General features: G+C 38.3%; 1 protein-coding gene across 1 annotated transcript in view; it reads left to right on the top strand.

The window, feature by feature from the left end:
- Positions 1–25,994, top strand: part of LOC142350615 (uncharacterized) — a 126,994-nt gene that overhangs the window by 22,954 nt on the left and 78,046 nt on the right. Inside the window, exons 6-7 of the mRNA XM_075402546.1 lie at positions 18,049–18,653; positions 25,328–25,565. Of these exons, the coding sequence (XP_075258661.1) occupies positions 18,049–18,653; positions 25,328–25,565 (843 nt within the window). The remainder of the gene's footprint in view (positions 1–18,048; positions 18,654–25,327; positions 25,566–25,994) is intronic.

Raw genomic sequence — 25,994 nt, 5'->3', positions numbered from 1 at the left:
TCAATAATAAAAAATTTTGCTGCATTTTGTTTCTCTTGTTGACAGTGTTTTAAGGTTCAGCAATTTTTAGAGCAGACCTGGAGTGGTAGTGAGTTAATCGTTTAATACAAAACGTAGTGGCTTCCTTTGTAATTACGGTTTTGTTAGTGAAGCTCTGACGCTTCGAGTCGCTTCCGGAATTCTTCTGGCTATGTTTTTTATTTCGTCGTAGCGATTTTTGTTACGACCATATGACGTCACAACCACTTCAAATCTGCTTTTTGTTCATTCGTTAAGGCAATTTCAACTGAATTGCGTGCGTGAAGTCATTTTTCACTCTTAGTGGAGCGAGTTTTTATGTTCATTCGCGTGATTAAATTTTTGGTCACACGTGACTTAACTCACTTTTAAAAATGACTTCCTCACTCTGAAATTGACTTTTCTTTGCTTTAATTCAAAGAGATAAGGTCAAATGAGTGCTTGTCACTCTAATTGAAGGTTATTTAAGAGCAACAAATAGAAAGAGCAATAAATTTTAACATCTCAGCCCTTAATGAAAAGAATAAGTTTCTTTTTTTTGGTTTGTTTTTTTACCATCTTTTTGAGACTGCAGATCTATGAAGCTATTGCGGCTATTTTCTGGCGATTTGCCAGCCATGTTCGGCTTTCATTGACCTAACAGTTTCCGAGCGGGGAACGAATGAGGCTATATTTCTGCACCAGGTGCTGGTTGTCAATATCGCGGCATAACAAATGTTTGTTCGGTGTACCGATTGTTGTTTTTGCTTGTTCCGCGGCTTCGGCTACATATAATAATATCTTCATAGAATATTTAAGATGATTGCACCAAATTAGAGCATTAAGTGAAAGATTATTAATAGCCGAAAAGCGATAGCTGGGGATATTATTGGCTTTATCTTGTTTTTCAAGACTTGAAGAGGAGTATTGGTATTCAACAGGTTTTACAATCTGAAGCATTTGGATTGTTTTCGCGCTGTTTTCAGCTTTTTCAGACTGTCAGGTTTTTGAGCACGCTAATTATTTTGGATTTTTTAAAGTTAACAAACGTTTTCAATAATAAAAAATTTTGCTGCATTTTGTTTCTCTTGTTGACAGTGTTTTAAGTTTCAGCAATTTTTAGAGCAGACCTGGAGAGGTAGTGAGTTAAGGGTTTAATACAAAACGTAGTGGCTTCCTTTGTAATTACGGTTTTGTTAGTGAAGCTCTGACGCTTCGAGTCGCTTCCGGAATTCTTCTGGCTATGTTTTTTATTTCGTCGTAGCGATTTTTGTTACGACCATATGACGTCACAACCACTTCAAATCTGCTTTTTGTTCATTCGTTATTAAAATTTCAAGTAGAATGCGTGCGTGACGTCATTTTTCGCTCTTAGTGGAGAGGGTTTTGTCGTTCGCTTGAATCGCGTGATTAAATTTTTTGTCATACTTTACTTACCTCATTCTCAAAAATGACTCCCTCACTTTGAAATTGACTTTAATTTATTTTAATTCAAAGAGATAAGGTCGAATGGATGTGTGTCACTCTAAATGAAGGTTTGAGAGCAGCTAATGGAGGCAGCATTAACTTATACAGATTTTTAATTAAAATGTAACATATCAGCCTTCATTGAAAAGACATTTTCTTTGGTCTATCTTTTTACTGTTTTTTTTTTGGACTGCAGATCTACAAAGCTTTTGCGGCTATTTTATGGAAATCTGCCAGCTATGTTATACTTGTGTGCTGTTTAAATGCTTTTGAACGAAGTTCATACCAATTATTTTAAACGTGTGTGTCTTTTTTATGCAAATTTTTCGCTTGACAAGTTTGAGTTTTTCTTCTAGAAGCTTTTTTTTGGACTTCTCATGTGCCTTTTTAATAGCCGCCATCGTCTTCTCATTCGGTTTTTATAGCGCTCCTATTTTTTACAATTCAATGAATGTGAATTGTTTTGGGGCGCTGTGTTTTTTTTAACATGTGTTCACACCTTTTTCAATGACTTTGATCTGTCAAAACAGGATAAACAAGTAAAGCCCAGCGGGCATCAAGTTCATTAGAGGCCCAAAGTGGGTTTTAGTTTTCTTTTGAGTGCTTAGAGTTTTGCAGCTGCTGGGATGGCCTTAATTTAAGGTTGAAAGGTCATTTTTATTAGTTTTTGAGCTCAAAATGGTGCACTTTTTCATGTTTGTGTTTATTTTTGAGTTTTTTGTTTGATTTGTCTTAGGGTGAAGTTTTTAACATTTGAATAAGGCCTTTTGCGAGACAAAATTACTTGTTATGACCATTTTATGAGCTATTTATATTGATACTACAAACACAAACACGCAAATTGATACTAATGTTGAATTTTTTTCAAGTTTTTGAAAGTTTTTGCCAATTTTTTGAGTTTTCCAGCTTCTGGGGCCAGGGAGTCTCCTTTGAGGTTTGGTAATAGAGCACTGCATAGTTTCTTCTGATAATGGATTGGTTTTTCACATTTTAGTGTCTCGAATTTTAGCATTTTTTGATAAAATTTGCAATTTTTTTAAGATTTTCTAAAGTTTTTGTCAATTTTTGATATTTGTCCATTCTGAAGTGCCAGAAAACCTATTCAACGGTGTGATAAAAAATTACTGCATGGTTGTTAGTTTCAATAGATTTGTTTTCAACAATTTAACCTTTCGAATTTTTGAAATTTTTTGATAAAATTTTTTTCAAGTTTTTTCAAGATATTTGTATTATATGATTTTTTGCCTCAGTAGCAGATAGCCTCATCCAGGTTTTGATAGTACGTTATTAAATAGTTGCTAGGGGGCAATGGAATTGTTTTTCAACATTTTAATAGAACGAATTTCTATATTTTGCAATTTGAAATTTTTATAAATTATTGCCCATCTGTCTTTGAGCCCATGAATATTTAGGGCTTGGAATTGGCTTACTGTATAGTCTCTCGAGACATAGAAATTATTCTGAAGATATTATTATCACGATTGTCATCAACAATTTATTTGAATTTGCTATTGGTTTCATTTTTTTAATGTTTCGGTCTTTTTCGAGTTTCAAGGGCCAATGAATTTTTTCCAGGTCATGCATATAATACTGGTCCGATTTCAAAAACTAATTTTTGCCGTGAACATATATTTGAAATAAGTATATTTAACGGGATCAAAATTTTCCTAAGGGGTAAAATCTTCAAGAGTTTTAGCAATAAGTATATTTTTGTTTAGTTTGTTTGATTTAGTTTCTCAATTTTTTGATGATTTTGTTTGTGTTTTGGCTTGCGTTGTTCAGCTGATCTGCTCAGGTAAAGTACTTCTAAGTTGTTCATTTTGTTCTTTGAATTTTATTTCAAGACTTGATCTGCTATGTTTTTTTCCACTTCGTCGAACTTTTTTTTCGCTTTACCTATTTTGCCGCATTTTCGATATTTTGCGTGAAATCTTTTTGACTTCTCTAGGCTAGTTTAACTCTTATAATGCTTATTAGTTTTGATACTAGACCCTGTAGCCTATCACTGAGAGACAGGAGTATGTTCAATTACGAAATGACATCAAAATAAATCGCACTTAAAAATGTTTTTGTACAAAAATCAATTTTTGTTGATATTTCCTTTTCTTTCAATCCCAATAGAGTTATGGGAATCAACGGCCGCTTTTTTTGGCAATCTGCCGGGTATGTTTCACGTTTTCGTTCTTCGTTTTTGAATGATCTCTATTGCTCTCACTCCGAAGTAAAGCTTGTTGCTAATATAAATTGGTTGCAGCACAGCAAGAATAAGGCTCTGATGGCGCAGTTGGAGGTGCTTGGGGTCACGGTTCGGGAGGTCAATGGTTCGAATCCTGGGCGGGGAAGGTTTTTTGCAACCATAAAGAGATAATGAAAAATTGATCTAGGATACAGCCCCTGAATTAGCAGCCACAGGCCTCGCCTGTGGTTCAGGAACAGTTCTTCCGGCAATGTTCGGTTTATGTTTAATTAACCAAAATTGATCCTTTCAAATCAAAATATTTTACTTGTGTTTTTTTTAAACTGTGGTAATGATGCTTTGATGAGTTATGCGCTGTTTAATTAACCAAAATTGATCCTTTCAAATCAAAATGTTTTATTGGTGCATTTTTAACTGCGGTAATAACACATTGATGAGTGAAATAAACCCCTTGTTGAAACGTTTTCCTATCTTCATGAGCACTTAATAATTAAGCGTGAAGTTTTTTGGCCGACAGGATTTAACCGTAGCGTTTAGCGGGGGTTCGTTGCCTAATTTGTAAAAAAAATTACGCCAGGTTTTTGTCTGCCTCGCTTTTTCTTTCCATTTTAGTCCAATCAGAATTGTTCAATGGAAATCCATTACACTTGCCAACTGGTTCAAAGTGTTACGTTCTCCATTTTTTAAGCAAAAGCAGATACTGTATTTTTAAACAAAGTTAACAATTTTACTGCTTCTTATCAAATTACGGCAATATTTATGACTGAAGTGAAACATGCAATGAAAGATTAAATTGTTTGCGCTCTATAGTGAATTTTTTTTAGTGCAACCACGAAAATTTTTCTTTGTCAAAGTGAAAAGCCAGCCACTACTAAGCAGTCATGACTTTTTCTTAAGAAAAGATCAGCTTCAATCTATCGTGCAGAACCAATTGCTGTTTCAAAAAGAAGTAAGATCATTAAGCCATGCCTATGCGTGAATACAAAATTTACATCTGGTACATCTGGATTCAGTTTTTTGTGATGAGTTTGGAAAATTCGGGCTGGTACTTCTGGAGCCGGTAGCTGAAACTTTTTTCTCTGGAATAACGCAGAGAGTGGTTTTTTCTTTATTGCTGGACACCCCGGGATTATTGGAAAGGGGAATTTGTTGTGAATTAGCAGTTTACTATGAGCCAAGTAGGTCTACAGAAGGTAAAGCGCTTGCGTTGTTAGGAAATAAAGTAGCCAGACTGTCAGTGAGAGCTTAATTGTTGTGAAAACTGACATATGTTCTGTCAGTCGTGCTCTGAGTGGTTACATCTGGAGCGTTGTTGGTGTTCTAATTAACACTGGATCGCTCTTCTGCTCCTCTGGCATGCGAATTATCTGCTTTTGCACTTCTTGAAAAATTGTAATGCCAGCTGTTGCTATATCTGGTGCAGAAAACTGTCAAGATCATTGGGCAAGTCACGGAGTGGGTTCAGGTTGCTACAACAAACCAGATTGCTGTTCTTTCTTTTTGGCAATCAAAATTCCTCTCCTTTTTCTGCTATCTTATTCTTTTTCCTTTTCTGTTTTCCGTTTTTCGTTTTTCTCCATTTTTGTCAGCCTCGCTTTGCTTTGCATTTTGGTCCAATCTGAATTTTTGAATGGAGTTACAACTCCTCATGTATTACAATAAAGTGGCATACTAAGCGCGAAAAATCTATCTTCAATGATAAAATTTGAATTCCTATTGCGGCAATCATTACCGTAAAAATTTTGCAAACGTGATTTTGAGTCCGGTGTAACCAACTTTTCATGGCGGTTAGGTAAACAGCAAATAACTGACTTCAGGTGTGAAGCATCGAAATGTTTTTTATAAGGAATCCTGGAAGTTCAATATTTAATTTGAAATTTGATTTTGTAAATGTCACCGAGTGATGAAACAGGGCCAACATTTATAATAATCTGTTAGTAAACTATGCGGGACGCTCAATTCAAAAATACTTATTGAAATTCTAGAAGAGCGTATGTCATTATGCCATTTAGCAGTTTGACCCTTATTAATTGATCTCAAACGAAGTTTGTAGCAATTATATTAGTCCTGTTTGTCTTTTTTAATGCAATTTTTCGCTTGGCCCAGCAGGCATTAAGTGCTCTTAGATCCCTTCAGCTCACTAGTCTCCAAGTATGCGATTCACAGAAACTCTTTTTGGAGACTTATACTTATGGTGTAAAGGATGGTTCTTAGAGGTTGACCCCCCACACCACCCCCCCCCCCCCCACACACACACACACAACCCCCTTCTCACTCACCCCTCCCCCTAATCCACACCCCTGGACATTGTTCAGATCATAAGGCCACGCGCAGCCAAGGACCCCACCCCACCGTTGCCCCCCCCCCCCCATCAGCCACCCCCGCTGCACTCACCTCACGCACCTTCAATTAAGCTAAAGCTAGCCTCATTAAAACGTAGCTAGCTACTGACACATAGCCAACCGCTCGCGGTCTCTTAGGTTTATTGTATTTTGATAATCAGGTCCATTTCGATTGCTAAGGACTTTCCTTATGATTTAATTTCTTTTTTCCGACTAATTGTTTTTTTGTTTCAGTGGTTAAATTTTGTGTTAATTATTGCTGGTGTCCTGGGTTTCTTGGCGTATTCGAGATTTTTGTGTTTCATATTCGATTTTGTTTGCCTCATTTTAAAGAAAAGTTTTTTCAGCCGCAAAAATTAAGCAATCGAACCGAAACAATAGAAAAAGGATGCGCGCATCTGAGAAACAAAAATTCTCCAATTGTAGGTGCCATTTTGAGGCCCAATAATGACCAAATTAGTTAAAAAGATTAGTGTCTAATTTTTAACCAATTATGAGAAAATTTTTGTTATCCACAGGCACAGATTATCGCAGTAAATTCGTAATTATAGCTGCGAAGCTGTAAGCTGATCGGAGCTATATTGTGGTGCTCTTGGTTTTTTTGTTTCGTCGTCTGACGCTCTTTTTTCGTTTTACTTTTGTTCACACCTCAAAGCTGAAAAGTCAAATTTTCTGAATGACTTCTTCCTCTCAATAAATGCCTTTGCGTGCGTGACGTCATTTCTCACTCTCTAGCAAAAGTTTTAAGTTCATTTGCGTGATTAGATTTTGATCATAAGTAATCTATCTCACTCAATAAAATGACTTTTGCACTTTAAAATTTAAGTTTATTTTGAATTAGTTTAAGGTCAAAGGAACTCATATATGTAATAAGGGTCCTTAATGAAAAGACTTCTGCGCAATTAATTTTAACAAGCTTTATTAATTTATCGTTTGATTTTTTTACATAGCTTTATGAGCAGCGTCGATAACTTTTACAACTTATATGTATCTGTTTCTATCTCTATCATACGGCACGCAAGTCTATTCTTTCGCAGCTATTCCGGAAATCTGCCAGCTATGTTTGCTTTTTTGTTTGTTTCTTTACTGCCCTGCTTTTGCTATAATTTGAGATGTTTTGCTTTTATTTTCTATATGCTTTATGTAGCAAAATTAGAATTTTTCACCTGTCTGATTTCCATAGTTGTTAAATTGTGAGCGGATCGTAGCTTTTCAGTGTTGTTCCTCATTTTGTTTGTTTTGTCGTCTGATGCGTTTACGGCCCCAAGAGGACTATTTTTGTTCTGCAGAATTTTGCGACTCGGATAGGAGTTTTGATTTTCTGCAGATTTTTTCTTAGCTGAAGCGCGTCACGATTTTTTTGAAAAGTTTTTCCACAGCAGTCCCCGCAAACTGCCCACAAACAGGAATTGCTGCCTCATGTAACCAACCCTCTCCCCCACGCAAACCCTCAAAACTATCTATCCCCTCCACCCGCAATACCTAAAACTTACCTAACCTCAACCTACTTATCCCCCATCTACCTGCCCGCCACAACAATCCCCCCACCAAACCGGCTCGCAAACATTAGTCGACCACCCACCCACCTACCAACTCCTCTAAAGTAAAAGCTGTGCAATGAAATTTGTTTCTTTTTTTTTGAAATTCCTAATATATGTAAAGTTAGTTTAGAGATTCCAATTTAACTCTTCGTTCGTTTTCGCTATTCTACTGTAGTAGTAGCTGAAGCAAGTGTATGCTAGGTACTAATATATAATAACTAGGAAGTGTTGGTAACACTCAATCTTGAAAGGTTATTTTGTGCTCGTGCAGTTTTTTCCATAACAGTCCATTCTCCCTATACAAACTACAGACACCCCCGCCAACATCTTATCCTCTACCTTACTTACCCCAACCACCCTACCTACTCCTCATCTCACTTAACCCTCATCTCAACCCCCTACCAACGGGCCCCTATCTATACCTCAGCTATCTATATCCCTTGCCCCAGTCTAGCTATTGCCTTTCACCCGTCAGCCAACCCCGCCTACTGAGCTTAGTCTTCAACCAATTAACTGTGTCTCCATTTTAAGTTTTCTTCAACTAGTCCACCTACAAACTGTTTTTCCTTTCCTTTTAGCCTTGCCAAGGTGGCCTGCTTGTGAGCTGAAAAGCTCGTCAGGCAACATTCTGGATGACCTTGTTATATGATTGATCATCTTTTGTATTATGGTCTCCAGTAAATTCAACTTCAGCTCAGTTCAAAGTTTTTTATAGCTTTTTGAAAGCAATATATATATATATATATATATATACATATATATATATATATATATATATATATATATATACATATATATATATATATATATATATATATATATATATAATATAATATTATTATATATAGAAGGTCTTGTTTATAACAATAAACGCAAGAAAGTCTTGTTTATTGTTAAAAATGCACAACTCTTTGTTTTTTATTTTCGGTCATATTTACTGATTGACTTCTTGTATATCTTGATTTTCTAATTGTCATGTTTTCTGATTGAATTCTTTCACTCACTAACAGCATTTGTGCGCGCGGTGTTTATTTACTCTTTCTAATAAGAGCGTTCCTTTCATTTGCGTAATCAGTTTTTGATCCTGCGTGGCTTACCTCACTCAACAAAATGGCTTTGCATTTCACACTTAAGTTTAATTCGAACGATTTTAAGGCCAATACGTGTAATATTATTCCCTAATAAAATGCTTCTGAATAATTTTTAACAAGCCATAATAATTTATCCCTGAAATTTTTGAATGCGGCGTCATCATTTTGTGCAACTAATTTCTGTATCTGGTTCTATCTATGATGTTATGATGTTCTAGGCGCGATTTTGTTTCGGGGTTATTCAGGCGTTCTGCCTGCAATGTTTTATCATGCACAATTTTTCTTTGACTTGTGCCTTTTGCACAGTTTTGTTTTTACTTCTTTCTCTAGCGGAATTAATTCCTGAGACAGACTGCTGATTTACAGTGAAGGTCCGTTTTTTCTAGTGCAGGCCAATATTTGGAGTGTTGGCAATTTTTTTTGTCTGATATTTTTATAATTTTAATAGTCCTTTATGTTTCCTTTTATTGGTCTTGTGTTCTTTTTAATGCTATTTTAGTCTGGCGCTTTTAACTTTTGGTCCCGAAATACGGGATAAACAGGTAGAGACTGGACGACATCAAGTGGCTGAGATGCTCTCTTAGAGTGTTACGCGTTTCTAGTTTCTAAGTATACGGTTCACCGAAACTGTTTTGAGCAGACAGTTTCATGGTGTGAGAGACGGTTGTTGCGGCTGCTCAAGAATCTCAGCGCAACCGAAATATCACAGCCTGGTTCTAGAGCTTCACGCCGGTTTGGTTCTTCACGGAATCCTTTTATGTGATGATCTCGTCGAAACCATTAGCCGCTCGGTCGTTTTAAAGGACTGTAACTTTAATTTTCTTTGAAGTTAAGAAAATCCTTGGTGATAATCTATGTTCAATCTCGTGCTGAAGTTTGTAATGCTTCATTCAATGTTAGTATTGTTGCTAACTTTTTGTCTGGAAAGCACAATTAACCTAAAATTCGGAAGGTCTTAAGTTCTAGAAAAATAGCATAAAAGACTACAGTTGTTGAAGAATCAAATTTTAGTCTAATCTGAGAGCCAACCAATCTTTATAACAGTTTCTAATGGTTTTAAGTACAGTATGCTTGCGCTATTCACATAATTGGGATAATGTAAATAATCAGGTAAATATTATTTATCACATCATTGTCACTTGTATCTGATTGGTTAATCAAATAAAGTGATATAGGTCAATGTTTACATAGTAAATGTCAAATTACTGCAATTTTTACTTTCGGTGACGTAAGCACGGATGGTTATTACGTAGCACTAAATGCCTCAATTGTATGGCATTTGGCAATTAATGGACACCTAAAGTATCATAAAATAAACAATTTATGAAATTTAACAATAAATGACAAAATATCAAAAAAAATTCCAATTTTGCACCATATAAGAGCTAAAAGCCACACCTTTGGGTTTGATGCAGTAAGGTTCGCTGCGTTCATGGATGGCCTAGAGGTTACCCTAATGTTGTGCTATAAACTCGGGTTGCTCAATTTTCTTATCCCAAAATCTGGGGGTGGTACAATTTTTCGGTGCCAACTTTTCAAAATTTTTGTTTTGACTATTTTAGAGTTTTGACAAACTTTAGTTTTTTTCGTTTTCAAAGGGTATTTCTTGTTGTCTGATGGCTCTTGCTGCTGCTCGTTTGAATTGGCTCCAACATCGCCGGCCCTGTTTTTGTTCCCTGAAAGACCATCGTAGAATACTGCGCTAACTTCACGACTGGCCGGTTCAACTCTCTATGTGCCGTTTTGACTCTCGCTGATCGAACAAAGCCGTCGTTGCCATTAAAGATTTCACTGATTCGTCCCAGTTTGTATTCACAGCGTTTCAGAGAGTCATCTATTAGCCAAACAAGTTCACCTTTTTAAGGTTTCGCACATGCTCTTTTGATCACTTCGATCTCTGTTTCCATTGTGGAAGGAATTTGCGATTCCATATTTTCCAGATCATTTCGGCATATGCTTGAGCCGTTTTGATGGTATTCGGATAGCCACGTCTTGCAATGAATCGTGTCACTGCAGCGAGACATGATTTGATGTCCAATGGCTGTGCCACTTTGATGTGTACTGCTCTTGTTGTCAGACAAGTGAAGAGGCAGCACCATCTGTTCAAGGTACGTCGTAGAAACTTAGCTTCAAAGGGTCCGAATTAATGAACCCCGGCATGGGTAAGTGCAAACACATGTTCATTAAGTCGCTCTCGGAGTAGATCTGCTATCTGTGGATGAATTTTATTGGCGTTTCTGTACCGATATTTGACACATCTCGATTGATTTGCCTTAATGCATTTTTGAATTCGATGATCCAGTACTCTTGTTGGAGAATTTTTCCTTCTCGCGTACACTGTGCCTTCGTGTAGGTTGTAACGATGCGCTCTCTCCAACGGAAGTTGTACGACTAGATGTTTTGCTGTTAAGAATATTGGCTGTTTTGCGTTGTAATCCAGATTTGAATGCTTCAGTCGGCCTCTCACTCGAGTTGTTCCATCCTCTTCTGTGAAGGGTGACAATTTGGCAATGTTGAAGTTCTTTGAGATTTCTTTGCTATTTGTTATCGACTTCGAAATATTCGGCAAGCTTTCGTTTTGAACATATCGAAAAAAAATTTGTTCTGCTTGTTGGATCCCTTCAGCTTTAAAAGGTCCCTTCGTTTCGAATTCGGTTGAAGTAATTGTATCGTCTCAAGTCGAATAGTTGGTCGGGTTTAGTCTCTGTGGCTTCTGTAGTGGTAGCTTGCTCTGCTTCAACTTCATTCACTTGGCACCATGGCTTTGGTCACCTTTCTTTGTCTGTCTGGAGCCATGCCAGCCCGTTTAACCATCCGGACTCCTTGAGTTCTTCGATAGACATTCCTCTGGTGCTAACATCTGCTGGGTTTTCGATACCTTTAACATTTCTCCATTTATCCATAGAAGACCATTCCATTGTTTCTGCTGCCCTGTTGGCAACAAACATTTGCCCTTTTTTGTGAGCTGACTGTAACACTGTAGATGAATCTGCCTAATGATAGATTTTGCCTATTTTCAAATCATGATCTCTCAATATCTGCCTCCTGAGACGAACTCCGTCGACTGCGGCTTGTAGTTCTAACTTCGGAATCGTCGTGTTTCTGATCGGTACTACACGCCATTTTCATACCACCTAGTTGAGTTTTAACGTTGTTTCATCTTTCAGATATGCCACGATGCATAATGCTTTTTCTGGCGCCTCTGAGAAATTGTGGAGTCTCAAGTTTGTACATCCGTTTTGGAATTAAAGTCGGTCTATCGACATCGTCCTTATTTCTCAAATCACAGCACCAATCACTGAAAAGTTTTGAGTGTTCGGCTGAGAACTCTTTGTCCCATGCTTGTCCCATTGCTGTCAAAAAGCTTTTAAGTTGAAACCGCATCCTTATCGTGAAGAGTGAACATATCCCAAGTGCGTCGAACATCGCTGAGACGATGGACAGGACATTTCTCTGATGAGTTGTTTTTGCTTGAACTTCCTACTCAGTTCCACGGCAGAGTTTGAGACTGTCTGTCAAACCGATTTTGATTGCTTTTTGAGGTGTTTTGTCTGACTTCAGAAATTCGTCAATGTAGAAGTTTCGCTGGACAGCTTTGACAAGATTTTCGTAGTCTTGCGCGTTAGCTTTCGCAACTTGATGCAAAGCGTAATTTGCACAATTCCGCGAGCTCCGCCTCACAAACGGGTGTATTCCCGTAGACTTCTATCTTCTGCTCTGGATCTTCCCCCAGAGAAATTGTATGAATTGGTTGGGATAGCAACTTGAAGAAAAATCGCTTGGGACTGCAACTTGACTAAACAAAGTTTCTATGTCGGCTGAAAGCGCAATTTGATGTTCTCAGAAGCGAGAAATAAGTCCGATCAGACACTGCAACAGGTCCGGTCCAGATAGAAATTTGTCGTTGAGGACTACACCTTGGTACTTTGCTGCTGCGTTGCACACTCTTCTGACGTTCTCAGGTTGATGACAGGATGACGTGGCAAATACCATTGAAGCTTGTGTCTGGTTTCATTCAGTTCATTTTGGTCAATTTTGCGGATATAACCAGCTTTGATGTCAGTGTCACTAGTTTCCTGATAAGGCTTTCGTAATGTGTCATCCTTCTGTAGGCCTTGTTCTAGGGACCTAAGCTGCCGCATATCAGAGCAGCACCACATCGTCTTCTTGCCACAAAAGTTGAACTTCATAACTTTCACCGGTGAATCGAGTTGTTTGCTTCAATGTTTTGATTGCTCTCTGTTTATCCTTCGAATATCCGGTGACATCACAGTCTGAGGCATAGGATTTAATGCCCCTCCTCTTACTCAACTGGCTTGCTAACTTGTCTTGTGCGGTTGAGGTTGCTGTTGTAGCAAGAGTGGCTGCCTGCTTCGCTGGTTATGGAACCACGTAATGCGCATCCTATTTTCGATTTCACTGCCCACGGTGCAGTTCTATTGTCTGAGTGCTTGAATTCCATTGGGTGGTTGTTATCGTAACGTCCTTTCCAAGAGTAGAAGCGCGCTGTCCATCTTTGAATAATTCTGAAAATTTCTGAATTTGAATGCTTCAGCTGTCCGTACTTCTGAATTCTGTGGTTTGGTAGAATCTTCAGCGTTGGATGCGAAAACACTCATTTTTCGCGGTTTTGAAAATTGGATTTTTTCTGTTCTAAAAAGGTTTTATGGATTCCAACCAGTTTTTTAAAATGCAAACAAGTTTGCTGCCAGTAAACAATGATCCTGTAGGTGTCGTAGCCACTGCTCTTTAAGTTGAGGGGCAGTTCTCTGGTTGCTGAACTCAGAAATCCCTCTGATTTCAAGTCAGGCTGAAATTGGAGCCGAGTCAAAACGTTAACTGTGTTTGTGACTACGTTTAAAAAACGAACAAGGCTACTGGAGTTATCGTGTCTAACTGGAAGGTGACTGTATACGTTCTTAAGTTGGGCTTCGAGTATGACACTTGGTCTGCCACACTTTCTGCAGAGAATATCCCAGGCTTGATAATATGACTGTGAGTTGCAAGCTAATCCGGAAATTGACGCTTTTGCCTGTAGAGTGAGGACAATTTTTAGATACTACATCTCAGTATCGCTTAGCCGCTTTTGATGCACAATTACATCAAAAATTTCTGCCCACTCGGGCCACTCTAAGGGCCAAGGGGTTGCCTGAGAACTTCGTTAACTTTCAATTTGGTAATCTTCTTGGATCGCCACTCGGTTTGTAATTTACATGTGGGGTAGTTTGGCTCACTGATGTCTGGTTTTGGCTCTCCATCGATCTGCTGCGAGAGTTGTGCTTGGGACTTTCACTTCTCTGTCTGTTCTGAGATGCTGATTTTCTTTGCTGTTGGAACGTCTTGGGCAAATGCATCTGTGCATAAATTTGTTTAGTGACTTTTGGCTTCTTAAGAATACTCGAATCTTGCAGTTGCGTTGACTAAAGTCCTGCACCCGGTTGGAAAAGCGGGGTAGTTTTCGGGTAGGCGCTGAAGCGTTTGTCACTTTTGCCCTGTGTGACTTTCCTAGAAGGGTCGATCACAACATATGTAGATAGTGGCCAGCTAGAGCCAGACTGTTGGGCCACCCACTTTGCCCAGACAGCACTTCCTTTTAGCTTCTGCTTTGATCCAGCGCTTTCTTAGTAGTCGGCCTGCGACCCAGATGTTCTTGAACATCCGTTTGCCAGTTCAATTTTCAGACGCATTTGCTATTCTTCAGCTTCAGCTTTCCTTATTTCATTTTCAAGGGCTCGCTCACGCTGTCGCAGACGTATTTCGTCTTCTAGTTGTTGCAACTCTTGACGTAATTTTCGTTGTTGTTAATGTTATTGCAATTTTTCTTTTCGTCGACGAAGTTCTGTTTCCTCACGCTCCTGCTCTCTCTGTCGCCTCGCCAATCTGTCGCCCTAGTAGGCCATAGTGGGTTCCTTTCTGCTTCCGTGTGTAGCAGAATTCCTGGAAGAGACCCGACATTCTCTTCGACATGTGCCTTTTCTCCATTTCCGGTATCAATTACAGTCTCGTTTGTGTCCTTTTCACCAGCCGATGTGGATGACACTAACGACGTTTGATTTGTACTCTCTTCGGTCCGCTGGTACTGTTTCAGAATGACTCGATGATAATCATTAGTCTTGCTTAAAGCTGTCAACCAATCCGTGGCAGTATCTGACTTCACGATTCGTATAATTTCTGAGTCAGTTGAATCTAATTCCTTTAATAGCTGTTCCAGTTTGCTACAAAATGCTTGCTTGCGGGAGTCGCCTAAATTTTCTGATTCCAACTCCTCTTCTAGTTTCGTCGCTTCACTATAGAACGATGTACAATTTTTCTCTAAAGTGGAGAATCGCAAAGTTTCTTTTCCATAGTTGAAAATGCAGCTCCGATATTCTTCAACTTCTGCTCCGATATTCTTCAACTGCAGCTCCTATATTCTTCAACTTCTGCACAAGATTTGGTATTTGTTCGACCTACCACTTCAGGGTCTTGTTTTTGCCCAACTTTTGTTCGGTGTCCGCATCGAAATTCTCCAAATACGTTGACTTCAGGACTTGCCTTTCGTTGTTGTCTGTTTTTTTCGGGATCAACCTAAGTCTCAAAGAAACATCGATAAGCTCTTTCGGCAGACACTGTTTTGTTCTGGGATAAGTGACTCTCCACGCCAGCAAGATGTCTGTAATGTTTTGAGCAATTGAGCTTGCTCACTTTCTAGTCTCTTGAGTTGGCTTGACTTCTTGTAGTCAGTCATTTTACAATGTCTATCAGGCCTCTTTACAGCCATCGTTAGATTTCGTTCTGGTGCACCAAATTGAATTGAAGAATGCTTGCTGTTCGTTTTGTTGTTGTCCGGGTCGGCGGACCAAATCTTGCGTCTGCCCAAGACTCTCAGTGGAACCGAAATATCACAGTCTGGTTCTAGAGCTTGTCACCGGCCTGGTTCTTCACAGAATCCTATTGTCTAATGAGTTCGTCGAAACAATTAGTCGCTCGTTCGTTTTCAAGGACTGTAACTTTAATTTTGACTGTAGTTAAGAAATTCCTAAGTGATAGTCTATGTTCAATCTCGTGCTGAAGTTTGTAAGGCTTTAGTCAGTGTTAGTATTGTTGCTAACTTTTGCCAGGAAAGCTCAACTTACTTAAAATTCGGAATATCTTAAGATCTAGAAAAACTTTGAATAAAAGACTATTCTGTTTGAAGAAGCAAAATATAGTCTTATCTGAGAGCCAACTGTTCTGTATAACAGTTTCTAATGGTTCCAAATGGAATATGGTTGCACTATTGGCTTAATAATTGGGTAAACCAATTGGGTAAACAATTGGGTTGATGTAAATGATCAGGTGAATATCATTTATCACATCATTGTTTCTTGTTTCGGATTGGTTAATCACGTGAAGTGATTTAAGTCAATGTTCACATAGTAAATGTCAAGTTACTGCAAAATTTACTTTTGTTGACATAAGCACGGATGGTTATTAAGAAGCACTAAATGCCTCAAATGTATGGCATTTGACCATTAATGAACACCTAAAGTATCATAAAGTTAACAATTTATGAAGTTTGAAAATAAATGGCAAAATATCAAGAAATGTCAATTTTGCACCATATAAGTGCTAATAGTCACACTTGTTGGTTTTATGCAATAACGTTCGTTCGGCTCATGGATAGCTTAGAGGTTACACTAACCGTGTGCTATAACCTCGGTTTGGTCAGGTTTTCCCTTCACAAAATTTTTCAGTTCACCATTTTTGAGTTTTGACAAATTACTTCTTGCTGTCTGATGGCTTTTGCTGCTGATTTGAAGTGGCGCCAGCAACGGTGTTTATTCCTCACCCCCCCTACACACACCTGCAAAGAAACACACACACACACAAGACTCCCCGGTCCACGGTACCCCCTCTCGTGCAGCCTGGTCCTTCCTCCCTAGTGCTCGCAACCCTAAGCCGGATTAGGTTACTACCGAATCGAACTGCTTGCCCGTCATTGCCCGTCATTGCTCTCAATCAAAAAACTGTTGGAAACTAATTTAAAATTTGTTTGTTTGTTTGTAGCTGCGAAGCTGTAAGCTGAGCGAAGCTATATTGCGGTGCTCTTGGTTTTTACAATTCAAAGAATTTTTACAATTCAAAGAATTTGGATTGTATTGGGGCGCTGTCTTTTTTTTTAAGATCTGTTCACACATTTTCATGATTTTTGAAGTCAAATTGGAGTGGTGATTTTGGTCACGCCGAAACAGGAAGTGGAGCGAAAAAGCGAGTGGTTTTGCGGCGTGAATTTTTTTGCTCTAATTTTAAAGTAGAGTGAGAAAATGGTGTTTGAACAAAATTCGGTTTCTCGGTAGTGGTTTTTTGTTCACATGCGGCAATCTCACTCTGATTTTTACTGTTTTTTCGATTTTTTGGAATCGGTTTTTTTTCCAAATAGTTTTCCCAATCCATTCAGAGCTCATTCTGGACCTAGTTTTTTGTTAGAATCAAAATTACATATCTCACTAGTGGTTTTTTGTTCTCCCTAGCAGCATTTTGACATTGATTTTCCGTCTTTTTCTTCTAATTTTGCATTGTCCGTTCTAGGTCTAGTTGTTTGTTAAGTCAATGAAAATTCTTTGAATTGTACGTCAGGACTTGTCCTGCTATGTTTTTTTGTTTCGTCGTCTGACGCTCCTTTTTCTTTTTACATTTGTTCACACAGCAAAGCTGAAAAAGTCAAATTTTCTGAATGACTTCTTCCTCTCACTAACGGCATTTGCGCGCGTGACGTCATTTCTCTCTCGCTTTAGCAGAAGTTTTTAGGTCATTTGCGTGATTAGGTTTTGATCATACGTGACTTGCCTCACTCAATGAAATGACTTTTGCACTTTAAAACTTAAGTTTAATTTGAATTTGTTTAAGGTCAAAGGAACTCTTATGTGCAGTAAAGGTCCCTAATAAGAGGCTTCTGTGGAATGAATTTTAACAAGCTGTATTAATTTATGGCTGAATGTTTTTAGCCTAGTTTTTTGAGCGGCCTCAATTTTTTTTCAATTTAGATCTGTATCTGTTTCTATCTCTATTATATGGCACGCAGGTCTATTCGTTCGCAGCTATTCCGTCCGGCAATCTGCCGGCTATGTTTTTACTTGTCACTCCTTGAGCTACCATTTTGATGAGGCTGAAAGGGAAAGAAAACCAAACAAAAGTTTCGAGTGGGTTTGCTACGGCAGTTATTTTGCGGATCACATATTGTGACTGAATTGCTTTTCTGTGACTGTCCTTATTAATGACCCAACTGATACTTAATCTTTAAAGCCGAAAATCTCAGACATCCCAAAACTTTCAATCGCATGGGTAACTACCTAAAGGCTTATTGTTTTTTTTCAGCCGAGAGCTTGGTCACCGCCAATGCTATGTGATGAGGTAACACCAGCAACCAGTGTTTTTAACATTGTTTTCTTTAGGGTGTTGGCTCAGGGTTCTTGAGTGGAGATTCGTTACTCAAGTTCTACGCATCAAACCGACCTACAAATGTGCACGTATCGGTCCCGATCAAGAATGTCTGTCTCTACTTGCCCGAGTTTGTTCGTACTTACGAGACCTGCACTGTCGTTCGTACAGATCTATTGTTAATTGAAGTAGGCAATTATTTGAAAGAATTTCGAATGCAACTTCTGACGTCACCAGTTACTGTTTTGCTCCCGAAGGAGGAGCTAAAGCAAAGTTCCACTCACAAATCTTCATGCATGCCCGTGTCACATAAATCAAGTAAACGAACTGTGAAAGCTGGTGGTACGACTACTAAGGCACGACGTTCGCTGTGTGAAAAGAATCGACTGACACTGGCTGGGCTGCAGCTAAGAATCCAAGGCTACTCGAATTCACTTGAGAAGAAGGAGAAAGCAGTGTCCATGGAGTTTGCCTGGATGACTGAGTTGAAGTTGTTACCCTTGCGAGGAAAAGCTAGTGTGTCGCAGCTTATGAGCTTGGTGGACTCGATTGAAAGCCTCGTTTTCCTGATGAATGATCCCACAAGCAAGTTAGAAACAGGACAGCCAGATAGTGGAGTGTAAGTACTTCTAATTTCGTGTAACGCATAGTTGCTAAAATCACTGAATTTCCAGTATCAGTTGTAGAGCATTAACTGTATCCTGTATAGATACGTACCCCAAATACGCAGCTTATTTTAGATTGTCATTTTTGGGATGAACGTGACCGGTTAGGTTAAAGTTTTTAAAAGTCGATGAATGCCTTTTGCGAGACCAAATTACTTCTTATGACCATTTTATGAGCTACATGTTTTGGTACTACAAACACCAACACACAAAATGATACTCATTTTTGCATTTTTTTAAAAAGTTTTTTGAAAGTTTTTGTCATTTTTTTTGAGTTTTCCCAACTTTGGAGGCCAGGGGCCAGGTAATCTCCTTTGAGGTTTGATGTTAGAGCACTGCATAGTGTCTAGTAATAATGTATTGTTTTTCCGGATATGTATTGGTTTTTATAGCTGCGAAGCTGTAAGATGAGCGAAGCTATATTGCGGTGCTCCGTGTTTTTTTTTGTTTCGTCGTCTGACGCTCTTTTTTCGTTTTACATTTGTTCACACAGCAAAGCTTAAAAAGTCAAATTTTATGAATGACTTCTTGCTCTCACTAACGGCATTTGCGCGCGTGACGTCATTTCTCACTCGCTTTAGCAAAAGTTTTTAGGTTATTTGCGTGATTAGATTTTGATCCTACGTGACTTACCTCACTCAATAAAATGATTTTTGCACTTTAAAACTTAAGTATAGTTTGAATTTGTTTAAGGTCAAAGGAACTCATTTGTGCAGTAAAGGTCCCTATTAAGAGGCTTCTGCGGAATGAATTTTAACAAGCTTTATTAATTTATCGCTGAATGTTTTTTACCTAGTTTTTTGAGCGGCGTCGATTTTTTTTCAATTTAGATCTGTAGCTGTTTCTATCTCTATTATATGGCACGCAGATCTATTCTTTCGCAGCTATTCCGGCAATCTGCCGGCTATGTTCCCGAATAATGTATTTTAATGTCCCGAATAAGTCTGCAATTTTTTTAAAGTTTCCGAAAACTTATGTCAATTTTTGATATTTGTCCAGTCTCAATTGCCAGAAAACCTATTCCATGGTCTGATATAAAGTTACTGCATTGTTGTTAGTTTCAATGGATTTGTTGTAATTTTTTGACACATTCGAATTTGAGAAAATTTTTAATAAAATTTGCTATTTTTTTCTAGCTTTTTCAAAACATTTGTCTTTTATTCAGTTTTTCTTGCCTCAGTAGCCAGGTAACCTCACCCAGGGTATGATAGTATATTATTAAATAGCTGCTATGGGGCAATTGAATGGTTTTCAACTTTTTAATAGAACGATTTTCTGTTTTTTGAAATTTGAATATAATATTTGTTGCCTATCGACCTTTGAGCCAATGAATTTTTTAAGGCTTGGAATTGGGTTACTGGATAGCCTCTAGAGACACAAAGATGATTCTGAAGATATTAATTTCACGATTTTTAGCCACATTTCAATAAAATTTGCAATTGATTTCATTTTCTTTTTAAATTTTAGGTCATTTTCGAGTTAATCAATCTTCAAAGGCCAATGAATTTTTTTCAGGTCTTGCAGATATTTTACTGGACCGACTTCAGAAACAAAAATTTGTCTTGAACATAGTTTTTAAATATGTATGTTTAAAGGGATGAAATTTTGCCTAAGGGATGAAAGCTTCAAGAGTTTTGGCAATGAGTATATTTTTTAGTTTTATTGTTTTCTCAATTTTTTCTCAATTTTTTGAGATGATTTTGTTGATGTTTTGGATGGTATTGTTCAATTGACCTGCTGGTCAGGTAAAATACTTCTAAGTTTTCCAATCAATTCTTTGAATTGTATTTCAGGAATTGTCCTTCTGTGTTTATTTTTTTAAGATCTGTTCCCACATTTTCATGATGTTTGAAGTCAAATTGGAGTAGTGATTTTGGTCACGCCGAAACACAAAGCTGAGCGAAAAAGCGAGTTATTTTGTGGCGCCAAATTTTTCCTCTCTATTTTTAAAGTAGAGTGAGAGAGCGGTGTTTGAACAACAATTCGCTTTCTCGCTAGTTGTTTTTTGTTCACATTCGGCAATTTCACTTTGATTTTTAGTTTTCATTTTTTTTGGATCGGATTTTATTCTAAATGGTTTTTCCGATCCATTCATCGTTTATTCTAGGCTTAGTTTTTTTGTTTGGACCAAATTTCAATTTATCCCAAATTGTTTTTTGTTCACTTGTGGCATTTTGACATTAATTTTCTGATTTTTTTTTTCTATAATATTTTTTCTATGTGATTTTTTTATAGAAATGGTTTTCCCGATTCACTCATAGTCCGTTCTAGGTCTGATTTTTGTTTAGTCAATGAACATTCTGTGAATTGTACGTCAGTACTTGTCCTGCTATGTTTTTTTAGTTCGTGGTCTCAATCAATGATTCTTACGATCTGATTTCTTGGAATTTACTTTTTCAATGACATCAACTGCTTTGTAGTTAAAATTGGTGTTGGTGACATCATTCCCGCTTTTAGGCGTGACTTCAATTGCGTGACTTACCTCCCTCAAAAAAACGACTTCTGAAATCTTTTGTGGAACTTTAAATTTTTTGAACTTTTACTAGTTAAAGATCAATAGTGTGCATCTAAGTAGTGCCAAACTTATATGCCCTAATTCTTGATTATTGGTCTTGAGTTTTTGATTTCGAACATTAGTTTTGAAAAAGCTCGTTTAGAGTTTTTTTCCTGATAGAGCGTTTGTCTCATGAAAATGACAGTCCGAATCCCACCCATAAAGTCTAGTGGTCTATTAAAGGACTGGGGGTCAATCTGTCTATCTTATACCTTTAGTTGTTTCAATTCATGGAATGCCACAAGCGTCTATCGCGGCTATTTTCCGACAATCGGTCGGCTTTGTTTATGTATATGAGTTCTGCTCTTTTTTATGTGATTTTTCATACTACCAACTGTTCGCCTGATTGTGTTTTTGTTTTACCATTTGACTTTTCGTCTTCAAAAGCTGGATAAAAAGGTTCATACCGGAGTGCATTAATAAACTTAATATGGTATTAGGTTACTAAGATTATTAAACTTAATACCGGAGGACATTAAGTGCTCTTAGAAGCTTATAGCTCACTTGACTCTAGGTATGCGATTCAAGGAAGTAATTCAAGAGACAAAAATTCAAGATATGAACCCTCATTCCTCCCCGCTTCCTGCCCCTCCCACTCTGCCTCCAACTCCTTCGCCCTCACTCCACCTCATTACACCCGTAACACCATACACTCGCCCCAAACTACCCTCACCTCCCTCCCTCTCCTTCCACCTCAATTCACCATTCCCCTCCCTAAATTAAGCTAAAGCTAGCCTACCTAAGCCGCAGCTAGCTACAGACGAAGGCAACTACTCACCAATTCGCCCGACGTTAGTCGGTTATGTGTTCTTATGTGGTTTTTTGTGTCATTAATAGCCGTCGTTGGCCTCTCACCAGCTATTATTTAGGCGCTCTCCTTTTTTTTACAATTCACAAAATTTGAACCGTATTGGGGCGCTGCTTTTTTAAAAGATCTGTTCACATATTTTAATGATTTGTGAAGTCAATTTGAAGTGATGATTTCTATAATACCGAAACAGGAAGTACACCGAAAAAGCGAGAGCTTTTGCGGCGTTTTTTTTTCACTTTAATTTTAAAGCAGAGTGAGAAAACTGTGTTTAAATAAAATTTCGCTTTCTCTTTAGTGGTTTTTTGTTCATTAGCGGCAATTCGACTTTTTTTTTACTGTTTTGTTTGTTTCTATGATCGGATTTTTTTTCTGTTTCTATGAGAACCATTTATTCGTGAAAAGGAATTCGTTGAATTATAATTCAGGACTGGTCCTGTGATGTTGTATAATTCCTTTTACCTTTTGATTACGTTTTTCGTCTTTCATAAGCTTTATTTCGCTCATTATAACTGAATGGGTTTTAAGTTTCTTTGCTCATTTGTTTACGCAATGCAGTGAATACGGTCATAGTCAAAAAGTAAAATTAAACAAAACGCGATAAACCGATGAAGGCCGGTCATTAAATCATAGTGCATTAGGTTACCAAAGTTCTTCAGAGCGGTTGCTAGAAGGCATTATTTAATATTGAGCTTCATAGCCTTCTGTTAAGGAGCTGAATTGAGTATAATTTTAGAATCTATCTGAAACTGCACACCAAATTAGAACACTTTTCGGCACTTACAATTTTTTTTTTAATTTCCGTCTCTTGGTAATTGATCTCAAACGATATTGGTAGCAACTATATTAGTCCTGTGGCCCTTTTTATAAGATTTTTCGCTTGACCGGTTTTTCGTCTGACCCATTTGACTTTTCGTCCTCAAAAAGAGGATAAACAGGTGGCGCTTGGAGGGCACGGAGTTCTCTTAAGTTCCCTTAGTCTTACTGCACTCTAAGAGTGCAATTCACCAAAACGGTTTTGAGGAGACAATTTCATGTTGTGAAGGGCGATTCTTAATATCACCCTCCTCCACATCTCGATTTGAACCGCCTTCTCATCTAGCCTTCGTAAGCCTACCACTCATCGCTTGACCCCCCCCCCCCACACACACACGCACACACAAACACTAGCAATGCTACCATCCCTAAGCCCCAGCTGGCTACTACAGAAGCCAATTTCTTGCTGGTCGTTTCAGAGCAATTCGCCAGACTTTAGTCGGTTGTTTTTTTCTTTTTCTATTTCAATCCCGATTGCTTCAAGCGGGTCAACGGCAGCTGTTTTCCGGCAGTTTTCCGGCTATGTTTTTATCAAAAACCTACTTCGTCGTTTGTGCTATTGCACCTCTGAATTGCTATCTGCTTAAAACACTTATATAAAAAGGTTCATACCGGAGTGCATTAATAAACTTAATATGGTATTAGGTTACTAAGATTATTAAACTTAATACCGGAGGACATTAAGTGCTCTTAGAAGCTTATAGCTCACTTGACTCTAGGTATGCGATTCAAGGAAGTAATTCAAGAGACAAAAATTCAAGATATGAACCCTCATTCCTCCCCGCTTCCTGCCCCTCCCACTCTGCCTCCAACTCCTTCGCCCTCACTCCACCTCATTACACCCGTAACACCATACACTCGCCCCAAACTACCCTCACCTCCCTCCCTCTCCTTCCACCTCAATTCACCATTCCCCTCCCTAAATTAAGCTAAAGCTAGCCTACCTAAGCCGCAGCTAGCTACAGACGAAGGCAACTACTCACCAATTCGCCCGACGTTAGTCGGTTATGTGTTCTTATGTGGTTTTTTGTGTCATTAATAGCCGTCGTTGGCCTCTCACCATCTATTATTTAGGCGCTCTCCTTTTTTTTACAATTCACAAAATTTGAACCGTATTGGGGCGCTGCTTTTTTTAAAGATCTGTTCACATATTTTAATGATTTGTGAAGTCAATTTGAAGTGATGATTTCTATAATACCGAAACAGGAAGTACACCGAAAAAGCGAGAGCTTTTGCGGCGTTTTTTTTTCACTTTAATTTTAAAGCAGAGTGAGAAAACTGTGTTTAAATAAAATTTCGCTTTCTCTTTAGTGGTTTTTTGTTCATTAGCGGCAATTCGACTTTTTTTTACTGTTTTGTTTGTTTCTATGATCGGATTTTTTTTCTGTTTCTATGAGAACCATTTATTCGTGAAAAGGAATTCGTTGAATTATAATTCAGGACTGGTCCTGTGATGTTGTATAATTCCTTTTACCTTTTGATTACGTTTTTCGTCTTTCATAAGCTTTATTTCGCCCATTATAACTGAATGGGTTTTAAGTTTCTTCGCTCATTTGTTTACGCAATGCAGTGAATACGGTCATAGTCAAAAAGTAAAATTAAACAAAACGCGATAAACCGATGAAGGCCGGTCATTAAATCATAGTGCATTAGGTTACCAAAGTTCTTCAGAGCGATTGCTAGAAGGCATTATTTAATATTGAGCTTCATAGCCTTCTGTTAAGGAGCTGAATTGAGTATAATTTTAGAATCCATCTGAAACTGCACACCAAATTAGAACACTTTTCGGCACTTACAATTTTTTTTTTTAATTTCCGTCTCTTGGTAATTGATCTCAAACGATATTGGTAGCAACTATATTAGTCCTGTGGCCCTTTTTATAAGATTTTTCGCTTGACCGGTTTTTCGTCTGACCCATTTGACTTTTCGTCCTCAAAAAGAGGATAAACAGGTGGCGCTTGGAGGGCACGGAGTTCTCTTAAGTTCCCTTAGTCTTACTGCACTCTAAGAGTGCAGTTCACCAAAACGGTTTTGAGGAGACAATTTCATGTTGTGAAGGGCGATTCTTAATATCACCCTCCTCCACATCTCGATTTGAACCGCCTTCTCATCTAGCCTTCGTAAGCCTACCACTCATCGCTTGACCCCCCCCCCCCCCCACACACACACACACACACGCACACACAAACACTAGCAATGCTACCATCCCTAAGCCCCAGCTGGCTACTACAGAAGCCAATTTCTTGCCGGTCGTTTCAGAGCAATTCGCCAGACTTTAGTCGGTTGTTTTTTTCTTTTTCTATTTCAATCCCGATTGCTTCAAGCGGGTCAACGGCAGCTGTTTTCCGGCAGTTTGCCGGCTATGTTATCAAAAACCTACTTCGTCGTTTGTGCTATTGCACCTCTGAATTGCTATCTGCTTAAAACACTTATATATGAAGATATTGCAGATATTGCGTCCATCTGGCCAAGATGAGTGAATGCGTAGTCAGTTCAAACAGGGAGTCAATGGACTGTCTTGGCAAATGGAATGTTCAGGAAAGGCGAAGTGAACCGGGTGTGTGTACCATGGGATCCAATAAAGAAACTTGTGTATCGACAGACGAAGCCAAGTATCGGATGGTCAGACTGCACTTGGACCAAATTGATATTAATCTGGTGGAACCTGATTTGGTCACCCACATCGAGGTATGTTGAAAGTTTTCAGTGGTGCTTTTTAAAGTTGCGTTGGACTCTTTACTATTGCGAACCTTAAGAGAAGAAAATGTCAGCAATTAAATTATCCAGCATTGTGTCCTCTTTTTAATAGCCGCACAGCGATAGCTGGGGCTATTATTGGCCTTTTCTTGGTTTTTTATTTTCGTCGTCGCGATTTTTGTTACGACCATATGACGTCACAACCACTTCAAATCTGCCTTTTGTTCATGCAATTTCAACTGAATTGCGTTAGTGACGTCATTTTTCGCTCTTAGTGGAGCGAGTTTTTATAGCTGCGAAGCTGTAAGCTGAGCGGAGCTATATTGCGGTGCTCTTGGTTTTTAAGACCCGAAGAGGCGTATTGAGATTCTACAGGTTTTTTTTTTAGCAGAAAGCAAGTTTGTTCATGACTTGAATTTT

The sequence above is a fragment of the Convolutriloba macropyga genome, chromosome 1, assembly GCF_964194025.1.
Source record: "Convolutriloba macropyga chromosome 1, txConMacr16.3, whole genome shotgun sequence".
In the NCBI taxonomy this organism is placed as follows: Eukaryota; Metazoa; Xenacoelomorpha; order Acoela; family Convolutidae; genus Convolutriloba; species Convolutriloba macropyga.
Note: the sequence above shows the minus strand (reverse complement) of the source record. Positions and strands in the feature narration are given on the sequence as shown.